At 51.9% G+C, this 11616-nt stretch overlaps 1 protein-coding gene and 1 long non-coding RNA gene across 3 annotated transcripts in view; one reads left to right on the top strand and one right to left on the bottom strand.

Moving 5' to 3' along the window:
• The window catches only part of FRMD5 (FERM domain containing 5), a 44330-nt gene extending 36558 nt beyond the window's left edge, over positions 1-7772 (top strand). Inside the window, exons 11-12 of one of the 2 annotated variants that reach the window (XM_025212473.1) lie at positions 5785-6137; positions 6317-7772. In XM_025212473.1, the coding sequence (XP_025068258.1) occupies positions 5785-6137; positions 6317-6364 (401 nt within the window). In that variant the 3' untranslated portion in view covers positions 6365-7772. Of the gene's footprint in view, positions 1-5784 lie in introns of both variants that reach the window. The other variant, XM_014523266.2, reaches the window with a different exon arrangement.
• On the bottom strand, positions 7314-9649 carry LOC112551446. The gene is made up of 2 exons (XR_003095758.1): positions 9337-9649; positions 7314-8489 (listed from the first exon to the last, which is right to left on the bottom strand). It is a non-coding gene; the product is annotated as an uncharacterized LOC112551446 (long non-coding RNA).
• Between the last annotated feature and the right edge of the window lie 1967 nt (positions 9650-11616).

Below are 11616 nucleotides of genomic sequence, written 5' to 3'. Positions count from 1 at the left end.
CACCGCGCCTTTATAAAACACCCCCCGCCCCCCCGCCAAGCCGCTGGGCTCTGAGTGCCAGCGCCCACGAACGCATTTCCTCCAAGCAAGCGGTGCAGGGAGGACACCCTGCCGCGGCCCTGTGCCGTCTTGCTGGGTCGGATGTTTGCAGCGAAGGCCACGCGCTTCCTTGCCACGCTGCGTGTCCACAGGCTAGGGTTTGGGGACGGCACGAGCTGTTCCGATCTCATGGGAAGGACCAGTGTCAAAAAAGTCTATTCAAAATGGACTTTATGGCATCAGAGCAATTGAGACCGCTGCAGCGGTCCCTTCACCTGCCCATTCTTATGCGGAGGAGCTGGAGGGATCGGCGAGAGCTTGTGCCCGAAGGTTTTTAACGAGGTGTTGAGCAGCTCTGATGGGTCGGTTTTGCTGCTTTGGGACTACAGCAGAGTAAGGCTTCCAGCGAAGATTGAGCTAAAATGATTTTGGTGGGTGGAGCAGGGGGTCAGGGGCTGGGCTGACCGTCCGTTGAGCAAGCACCAGGTCACAGTCGACTCTGCGAGGGGTGGATCCGTATCACAAGGCTAGGCAGAGACGAATCGGGGAATCACACAAAACGAGGGCCGGAAGAGAGCTCAGGTCACATCTAGTCCGACCCCCTGCTCCAAGCAGGACCAGCCCCAACTCCGTCATCCCAGGCAAGGCTTTGTCACTTTGGGTCTTCAAAACCTCCAAGGACGGAGACGTCACCTCTCTGGGGAGCCTGTCCCAGTGCTTTACGACCGGCGGAGCCTGTGCCAGGCAGGTCGGACCGCCTCGTTCTTGCCTCTTACAAAGCCCGGTCTTGATTTCAAGGTCACGAAGCCCGCAGGAGCTGCTCGTGCCCCTGGTCGTAGCCCAGCAAAGCACAGTCGTGCCGAGCAGGGCGGACGTGTAACAGCACAGAGCGGGCACCAGTGTCAGGCTCCAGCTCAGCCGGCTGCAAAACCATCCGGGTGTTAAAAAGCAATACCTAACGCCGTCCATCTGCCCTCCCCTGCCTTTGCAGCTGCTTTTCCTCACTCGCACATCAGCACTCCCCGGCCCGCAGCTCATCCCGAAATAGCTCTGGCTCCCGGGTGTCACGCGGCCCCGCGGGGAGCCGGCGCAGCCCTTCCCTGGGCATTGCCCTGGTGCCTGGTCCCCGCGCGGCTGCCGGTGCCGGCTCTGCCCCAGCACCATGGTGAAGTGTCTGGTCCAGATCAGGACCAAAGTCGGCGTCCACCTGCGCCTGATCAACCACTGCTGCCGGGACGTGCGGGTGCGGGTGCTGAGCCTGGGGCCCCGGCTGCTGGGCAGAGCCCTGGGCGCCCTGCCCCTCTTCCCAGCCCTCGCCGGCTCGGACCAGGCCGCGCCACGGGAGCCTCGCGACCAGCTTGCACCAGGTAACCAGCCACCCAGTCTGTGCCACAGGCAGGGAGTCGGGATACGGCCTTTCCCAGCACCGAGGGAGCAGGGCAGGGGGTCAGCTGAGCCTGGCTCGGTGCAAGGAGCCAGCAGAGACGTGCGGGGTAAGGCTGGCACTTCCCTCGGGCAGCAAAACACCACCGTGCACGCCCAGTGTGCGCTCGCGTGACCCAAGCCCCCAGGCCAATACTGGCAAAGGGCTAGTGACCGCTGAGGGTGGAGATCCTGCCGGGGCAAGAACAGCTCCCCCCGGTGCTGGGATGCCCCTGCCTCCTGCTCCCGCAGCTTTCGCGTGAAATGACTGGCTTCAGCAGGGCTTCCCCCTGCAACGCTTCCAAGCGAGCAACGGAGAAGCCGGCGGGCACGCTGGGGACGAGACGGGGTCCGCGTGCACAGCCTGCCTTTCTGTGCCGTGGGCCAAGAGCGCCAGCTGCTCCCGCAGGGACGGTGCGAGAGCGCGGGCGTGGAGAGAGCTGGGCCCTTGACTGCGGGGACCGGTCGCGTGGACTATGTCCTGCTTCCTCCACCACCTGATTAGTGGCAGGGTCTTGCTCTGCCCAGAGGTGCCAGGACCCCCTAGGTGCACCAGATCCCAGATAGACGGCTATGCCCCCGCTACAGAGGAAGGCAGACTCCCTCCCAGTCCATACCAATTTGACCACGGGGTAAAATTCTTCCTGACCCCAAATCTGGCATCAGTCTGACCCCGAGTGGAGGGCAAGAGGCTCTGGCCAGGCAGCTCCAGCTTTGGGCCCAGCAGGAGCATCGGCACAGCCCAGTCCAAGTCCTACCGCACCACCACCACGCATCCTTGCACCTGGACGCTTAGTTTCCTGTTGGCAACCCCCGCGCGATGTCTGTGGCTAAGCAACTACAAAACATCCGTGTCAGCTTCCTCCTCAGGGGCCGTGAGCGTAGCGTTGGGATTAATAAGGAACTTAATGAAGTGCTTGCTTAGAAAGCCCCCAGCGCAGCCCCATGGCGGTTGTGCAAGGAGGACAGATAAAATAACAGCATAACTGTATCGCTGCAGTGCTCCAGGCAAAAGCATTTCTCTTGGCACTTGTTCTGGGCTGGCAATGAGCGCTGAAGATTATCTTTGTACAAGAATAGCATAGTTGAGATGCCGTTAAACCCGCTGCTGGTGGAAGCTGTCAAAGCTGGCATAATGCGAGTCTGTAAGAGTGCTGCTGATGGTTTACTGAAGACAGACGCAGAAACGGGATGGCCAACAGCATAGCGGCAGCCTAGAGTGAACCCTGGGAGCATGTGGAAAATGAACAAGACCGTCGGGGTAAGGCTGGAAAGGCCCCTTTGCCGTCAGCAAGCTTGCCCCCGGGCAGTTCAGAAACAGCCCACGGAGCGGGTGCGGGGAGCTGGGAGAGTTACTCATAGCTTGTCTCACAGTCGAATCAACCCTGAGCCAGCCGTGGCTTTACAACCTGGTACGACGCAGCCGCTGTCTGCATTGCAAGAGGCGTTAGCTGTGGAACAGCTGCAGCAAACAGACTCCCTCCCTCTGCGCGACGTCCTTCAGCAAGCAGAGAAGACCGAGGGGGCTTGAATAGCAGCCTTCGCCTCCCTGCAGGGGGGCTGCACAGAGGATGGAGCTGGGCTGGTCTCAGTGGGGGCAGATACAGGACAAGGAGCAATGGGCTCAAGCTGCAGCAAGGGAAGTTGAGATTGGATATTAGGAAAAACTCTCACGAGGAGGGTGGTGAAGCACCGGAGCAGGTTACCCAGAGAGCTGATGGAGTCTCCATCCTTGAAGGTGTTTTAGACCTGGCTAGACGAAGTCTTGGCTGGGATCATGTAGTTGGGTCCGGTCCTGCTTGGAGCAGGGGCTGGACTAGATGTGACCTCCTGATGTCCCTTCAACCCTCATTTTCTATGATTCCTTCTTCGTGCGTTGTCCCTCCTCTTCAGGAGGTGAGCTGAGCCCTTTCTGGAGCTTTAGCTGACAAAGCCACAGCTCTGAGGCTGACGGTGGCTCCATCCAGTGCAGATGAGTGGCTCAGCTCAGCAGTTACTGGCCTTGTCCATTTTGCAAATGCTGTGAATGATTGTAAGAATTGCAATGATGCACGTGCATCCAAGTACACACACACACACACGAGTACATTCATCTCAAGCCTTTGCATCAGGTTGGAATCAAGCCCTTGCTCTGACACGTGAGAAGGTGGTTAACACGGGCAGCTGCTGAAAGGGAGGCTTTCCAAGCACGCTCTGCAGCCCGGATCTGCAGGTGTAAGGAGGTCTCATCTCCCCAGACAGGAATACACCTCCATGGCAGCATGCCCCGACTCAGGGTTGGTGCCTGGCGTTAGTCAGTTGTTTGCTCCATGCTGCATTAGCAGCTGGAATTGTATGCAAAAACCTCCTTGGGGTTTTGCATGTAATTCTAGCTACTAACACAGCATGGTGCAAACAAGTGAGTTTAGGTTGCTTTTCTCTTTGCTCCTGGTCTGTGCACAGGACCCACGCCTGTAGCGAGGACGCTTCTATTCCAGGGGAAAGCTGCAGCCTGGACACTAGCAGGCATGAACAGGTTAAACAGCTACTTCGAAGGGCCTCTTTCTCCCATGAGACCTCAACATTTTGTTTTGGGGAAGTCACTCTTGCAGGTTCCCAGAGCAAAGCAATGTGGCTCCATGAAGGCACTTCACCCGAGAGCATCCTGTGGTTGCAGCTCAGCTCTGCTGCATCGTGGGCGAACCTCGGCGCGTTCAGCCACGGCTCAAGTTCACTGCCACGTCTTTTGTGCCACCAGCACTCAGTAGTCCCCTGTGCGGTTTAGTGTTAGGCAGTGCACGTTAAGGGGCACCACGACCTGTGCTGGCCAGACCAACCTATTAATGGAGCAAGACGCCAGAAGATCTGCTTGGAAATGTGTCCTCCTTGCCGACAGCTCCACTCCGATGACTGGGATTAGCAGGCGGGTGGTGAGCTCGGTGCTTTCCGGGCTTTTGCACAGGCAATGACTCCCGCTGCTTTGAGGAAGGGACCCGCAGCTGGTGGCATTCAGGGTGGCGCTGGCTGCATCTGGCAGCTATTCTGGTCACTGGTTATCCAAATGCTTTTTGCTTTGGTCTAATTTTGCTGAATGCAAATCCCTAATTTTGCTGCAGGCAAAATTTCCTCTGTTCTCCTTCCCCTCCTCCCCAGACAAGGGCCCTGAAGGAGTTACGGCAGTCACCCAGAACAAAGATGCTGCTTTGTGTTTCCTTTTCATGCCAAGGAGAAGCTTTGAGGCCAGTACTCAGGCCGTGCCAGGGGAGAGGTGTGGGCCTCGCTGGTGAAATGATGCCCTTATGCTGGAAGCCAGGAAGGGGCACTGCCTGCGCTCCAGCAGCGAGACACAACTGGGACAAGTATATGCCGGCAAGAAACGGGCCACGCACGTGTGCCCCCTGCGGTGTTAGGCCTTGGGGGTGGGTTGAAGAAGGACCCGCCACGGGGGAACAAGAAAAGTCTCCTGAAACGGGCCCAGGTGCCAGGCTGCAGCTCAGCCTCTGCTCAGGGTTACGTGGTTTCCTTCGGCCTCGAGCGCTCAGTGGAGAAACAAACACGGTGGCGGGGAGCAGGAGTCGTGGACTACGTGCAGTTCAGCCGGGGACACCGAGACGAGGCTCTCTGCTCTTTGTGCACTGCTCAGCGCCCGGCCTTGGGGCGCTCTCCGTCTGTGGGGATCGTCCCTCGGGGAGCTGTCCCCATTGCTGCAAGGTCTGAGCCCCTCTGGACCACCGGGCTTTGTGCCTGTGGCAGGGACTCAGCAATAGTCCAGGGCTGCGTGCACGAAGCCTGCGCAGAACAATCCTCTTAGCTCTAGGAAGGGCTGCGAGGCAGGAAGGAGGAGGAGGACAGGGCAGAACGTGAGCTAGGGATGCCCGGACCCCGCACTCGGGCTAGGGCATCCTCCCGACAGCGTATCCCTGCATGTGGTGATGTCTCAGTGCTGTGACTTCAGCTCGAGACTTTGGTGGTTGCTGCTTTTCCCACCAGGGAGGCTCAGGGGGTCCAGGTGCTGCCCTTCCCAGCCCTGCTTTGCAGAGGGGCTGTGGATGCCCCACAGAAGGGTCCCGGGGGCTTGGGCACAGCTTTGCACAGGCTTGGTTGTGGGGTGGGGGAGGAAGCGTCCCTTGCATCTCCCAAGGGTGGCTGGTTTTGTGTGCTTCAGCTCCCACTGCTGCAGCCGCTGGGTGCCTCTGCGCCGTTTCCCGTGTGCACACCGACTCCCTTTCCACGGCACGCATCCTGCTGCTTGCTCGTTGTTTGCAGAGCCCCTGCCGCGGTGCAGCCCAGCCCGTGGGTGCCTTGTCTGCCTGCCCGCTCACCCTGTGTGTCTGTCCTCACCAGGCCTGGAGTCCCTGCGGGACAGTGCGCACTCCACGCCGGTGCGCTCATCCTCGCACGGCGACGCCTTCATGCCGCGCGGGCGCAGCAGCCGCGCCGAGAGCAGCGAGCGGGTGGCGGTGATCGCGGACGAGAACTACAGCCCTGCGGACAGCGTGCTGCCCACGCCGGTGGCTGAGCACAGCCTGGAGCTGATGCTGCTGTCGCGGCAGATCAACGGGGCGCCCTGCAGCATCGAGGAGGAGAAGGAGTCGGAGGCCAGCACGCCCAGCGCGGCCGAGGCGGAGGCGCTGGGCGGGGAGTTGAGGGCGCTGTGTCAGGGCCTGGGGGGCAGTGCCGGGACTCAGGCGGAACAGGTGAATAAGTTTGTTTTAAGTGTCCTCCGTTTGCTCCTTGTGACAGTGGGACTCCTCTTTGTCTTGCTCCTCCTCCTGATCGTCCTTACCGAGTCTGACCTTGACATTGCCTTTTTCCGTGATATTCGCCAGACCCCCGAGTTCGAGCAGTTCCATTACCAATACTTTTGTCCCCTCAGGCGATGGGTTGCCTGCAAAATCCGCTCCGCACTGAGCCTGCTCATTGACACCTGAAGGCATGGCGCCTCCCCATATCTAGCCAGGTGGATTCAGAAGATCCCTGCTACCTGTTCCCAGAACATGGGACCCATCGTGCTACCATCGGCACATAAACTAAGTCCTCCTTTCATGATCAAAGTACACTGCGACCTAGGATGCTTGTTTCCGGGAAGAAGGAAGGGACTGACTCATGCCCGCTCCAAACACGTTTCTTTAGGGAGCCTCTTTCTCGAAGCGCTCGACCGTTCTGTTCTCATCCTCGGGCGCCTGCAGGATAATTTAAGTTTTTAATTTTGATTTTCATAGACGCGCGTATTACTTTGAGAGTATTAAATACAAAGAGGAATTTATTTTAATATTACTACTGATTATTGTATTAGGATCAGCCAATAGCTGAGACATAGTATTATGCAGGAGCGATAGTCATGGTGCTACTGAGTTGTAAGTTAAATACTCGTGTATAGTTCTTTTATTGAACTCTGTGCCCAGCACGACCACTTTCAAAGCGTCATGGGAGAGAGATCGCCTCGTACTAACCAGAGGTTTGTTGCCGATGGCTCCTGGTTTAATTTTAATTGGAAAAACATCCTGATGCAAGGCAATCCCATTGGGGATTTGTAAAACATTTGGGTTTGTCGCAAAGGGCAGCAGAGTAGGCGCAAGACAGCCCCGCTGGGAGTGGCGGTGTCAGTCTATTCCTTTAGGTAGCATAGCGTGATGTGAACACGAATACCGATCCTAATCTACACACACAGCCTTTTGTGGATTATTTTACGCCTTGACCCTTTAGTGCTCCAGAGGTGTGGAGTTTATCATCGTAGAGGTGTAGAGCCCCTAAGTAAGGAGGGAGTTAGCACCCGGGGTTAGGAAACATACGTACTCGATTCTGTTTGACAAAGTCCGAGCGAGTAGCCAAGCAGTCACCATGCCTGATTTATTTGAAAGACATTTTGTCTCAGAAAGTTGTACTTGTTTTGTACAAAAAAAAAAAAAAGAGACTGTTTCAACGTATATTTTAACAACAAAATGCTATTTTGTTATTGATACTAATCAAGTCTTTTTTTACTTTATGGATCGGATGAACGCAGCGTGATGTACAAAATGATTCAAGTAAGAAAATACTTCTGAGAATAAAGGTTTTGTAGAATGAAAATCTAACACTGGATTAACCCGTTGCTAGTTTGGAAAAAAAAAATGAATAGGAATTTGTGGTTTTGCAAAGGAAAAGAGACCAGAATTACAGAAGTGGAGGTAACACTGAAGAAAAAAAAAAAAAGCCAACAGGCAAATATCATATCTGTCCTTAAGCAAAATGTATAACTCACTAATTTCCTTTGTGGCATAAACACTTGAATCTTTATCTGGCAAAGATGGCAGTCCATTTGCAAGGGGAGCAATAAAAGTCATTATTATTAAGTTTTCTGAGAAGCTGGGCATATTTAACAAAACACAGTGAAAACAGACTAGCAAGAGTTTTATTTCATCTCAGGGAGAGATTTCAAGCAAGCCGGGGCCATAATCACACACTTTAAATAAAGAGAGTCTGATTTTCATGTTCTTGTCTCTGCGCTCACCACCAGCCATCGCCGCACACGCGAGCGAAGCGCTGCTGGAGAGTCAGCGTTTGCACTCTTCCCCCCACAGCTCCGCTACGGCTCTGTCCCAGGCGAGTCATTTACTATTTGGCAAAAGAGCACAGCGATCAAATTTTCACTATATCGAATAATCCTGGAAGTCAACTGGACTTTGACTATGTCTTTGCAATAACTAAAGTCCACTTAAAACTAGCACCTGCCAGATCCCAACAAAGACGCAGCTTTCTCGCATTACTTTAAAAATTAGCCTTGGCCACTGGATTGTCACAAGAACTGAAAAGGTTTTGCATTTGATTTAATAACTCTTGTAAGGGTAGATTAAATAATGAATGCCTACCAAGAGAAAAAGGATAGATTTTTACATGGTTATATACTGTTTTATGCAACATAGCAAAATTAACTTTTAGTGTAGTGTTCCTACCTCAGTCTGTAGTAAATGGTGTTTCTATGCAGTGCGTGATCGTCTTAAACTTGACATTTTTTTCATCCCAGGTCCTTTAAAGATGCAGTATTCCATTATTTTAATTGCTACGGTTACCTGTGTAATGTCATAATAATACCACATTATCATTTAGCGACGTCTTCAAATCCAGCTCTCTTCTGCATTAAGCATCTTCATTCTCAAAAACCACAACACGAAATATTGACCTTGGAAACTTTGACATCAATTTGCTTTTAGAACAGTGGGACTGGACTTCACCCTATCTAGACTACCCCTTGGCAATTTTCACCCAGAATTTTACCCTTAAACCATTACAACTGGTAATTTTTTTTTTTAATCGAGTTTTTTCTGTATGTTCCACATGATGTCTCGTGTTTCGCTGCCAGTTAGTTTTGTCTTTCTAGAAAAAGAATCCATAGATTCTTATATCAGAGGAAACAAAACTCTTAATAAAGAATAGCGACTGCATCTTTAAGCAGTAAAGGGTAAAAATACCTGAAAATGTGAATTTCTTAGTTTTCATAAAGATATAGAAATTAACCTTTCATGTGCCAAATACTGTAAGTTACATTTTCCTTCAAAACAATGTACCTTTTCTACATATTCAGTATGTAGTTAGCATAAAATCATTGGTGCCATGAAAAGTATTTTTAAATTTAAATAAATATTTAAATATCATGAACAAGGAGTTGGTTTTTTTTTTTTCTTTTTAAGGAAAGTGCTTATTTGACTGGTGAGGGGGTTTTTTGGTCTTTGGGGGTTTTTTTGCTTTTTTGGAATGCGTGTAGCTTCATCACTACTTTTATTTGATCAGAAACTGGCTTTTCAATTCAATATCCAAATTCTAGGTCCTTTGCACAAGCAAGAGTCCCACAGAGAGGAATGAGACATTTGCTCATCTTAGCTAAACCATCACAAAAAATGACAAGTAAACTTCACGCACCTGTTAGCACGATGGGGAAGCGACCTTGCAGATTCACTGCAGACCCCTGCCTGGCTGTTAAGAGTTTTTGTCTAAATTTTGTCTGTTTTCCAAAAATCCATCCTTCAAAGCACACGGGTGAGGCAGGGAGATCACGTAGGGCCCTTTATATACACGCACTGCTACCGTGGTGAAAGCTGACGCTGTGCAGCAGGAAGATGAATCTGGCCCATCAGAAAGACGGGTGCATCTCCTGCTTTCTGATCTCGCTGCCTGTCTGCTCGGCTCAGTACAAGTCATGGCTTACTTATCACAATTATATCTGATTATGCTGTTTACACAGGCAGAGTGAATGCTGACGACCCGCCCCATGACACCAGCAGCCGTCACACAGAACCGAAAGCCTCTCGCTTTACAGCTCCAGCACCAAGAGCTAAGGCCTGGCCAGGCTGCAGCGCAATGCAGTCAAACAGCACCACCTCCTGCTTAACTCGTGCACGGATCATTGTGTAAATGAAGGCGGTCAGCAGCATTACCAGTGTGGGATGGATGCCCTCCAGTGCCCTACCATTAAATCACTGCGTTTACAGCAAATTAGCTACTCCACTGTATGCTGATGTCATGTCATAGCGAAGGCATGGCATTTAAGCCACCTCATTTTGGCAGACTAGCAGAAGCTACGTGTCAATTAAAATCAGATATCCAGGTTGCATCCAGAGGAAAAAGCAATCAGGGCTCATGGTAGAGGTGATATCTTTTAGTAGGCCAACAAGATTTTTGCAGAAAAATGTCTTTAATTGCAAGTTTTTGGGCACAAACACCCTTAAAATATTTTTTTGCAAGAATCTTGTTGGTCTAATAAAAAAAAAATATCACCTCTACCATAAGCTCTGACTGCTTTCTCCTCTAGACCAATACAGCTACAACCTGGATACCTGACACACAGAAGATCTCGAATTTTAGCCGATTTTTCAAGTTCAATCTTCATAATTTCCCAAAAAGGAAGCAACTTTGACCACCTGAAACCTGAGATACTGCTCCTGCCTTTGTTCAAGGTAATTTGCATCATCACTGAGCCTCACAAGAGAGCTGAGACGCCTTACCAGCTAAGAACTGCCTGCTCAGAGGAGTTTTCCATCTATTGACTCTGCTGTGAAATCTTATGAAATACGAACTTTCATTTCCACCCGGGAGAACTTGTACAATCTTCTCTCCAATGCCTGATGAAGGGTGTTTTTGCCCAAAAGCTTGCAATTAAATAATTTTTTTTTTTGCAACTATCTTGCTGGTCTAATAAGAGATACCACCTCTACCATGAGCCCTGATTAGTTAAAATCAGAAGTACTTTACATTTGAGCAACAGATGCAGGTGTCCCTGCAAAAGTACAAGCACCTTACAGATCATTTGTGTCAGCAAGTGAAGTTGGTATCACTGACAATGAAAGCAAGCCAGGTGCCGGGCATGCAACTTCCCCACCACTACTCCACTGGGCTATTTCAGCTAAGGCTGCTTCTGAGCAGAAAGGCAGCAAGGCTACCCTCCCACCCCCATTCCAAAGCTCCGGTGGATTCACGGACATTTCACTCCTCCTTTTCAGGAGCAGAAAGGGGAGAGCAGGACAAAGGAACCACCATTCTGCAAAACCCCGTGCAGGGATCCGCAGCCAGCCCTAGCCTGGTTTGGCTGCCAAAGCTGAGCCAGGCTCTCCCCCCACCAGCTCCCGGGTATCTCATGTTAACGCTTGTCAGAGAAGGCACCTGTGTCCTGCATGGCCTCAGGCCATCAAAAACAAGCCAAGAGCAAATGAGAAACATTGTCCTCACCAAAGTGCCACCACCTGCAATACTGCTCCTTGCTCTGGGATGGGAATGGGGGTGGAGGGAAGACAGCATGCAGCCCCTTTGTTGCTCTGACTGACTCAGCACAAGCAAAAGCCCAATGACCTTGTTTTTTAAACAAAACTAAACTAAAGCAAGCACCACAAGCTGCCGCTTCCAGTGCTCCTCGTTACCCGCCAGCGTCCTTTGAAGCTTCTTGGTAAAGCTTCAAGTCAGGATGCAGCAGAGGCGGTGCTTGGTGCACTAATGGAGGATCCCATGTATCCCATCCGTACTCTTCCTGCTTGACCTCTTGGGAGATGCTTTGGACTTCAGCTGACTCCTAGATACCCCCTGCACAGCCTCCAAGAAGCTCCAGAGGTGAATACAGATGGCCTGAAATGGCTCAAGGACTGAATCTAAAACGTCATTATGGGCAACTGTTCTACTTTCCCCAAAGGGGAAAAGGATCGAGTGTGTCTA

The sequence above is a fragment of the Alligator sinensis genome, unplaced genomic scaffold, assembly GCF_000455745.1.
Source record: "Alligator sinensis unplaced genomic scaffold, ASM45574v1 scaffold407_1, whole genome shotgun sequence".
NCBI lineage: Eukaryota > Metazoa > Chordata > Crocodylia > Alligatoridae > Alligator > Alligator sinensis.
This window is presented reverse-complemented; position numbering and strand designations above follow the sequence as displayed.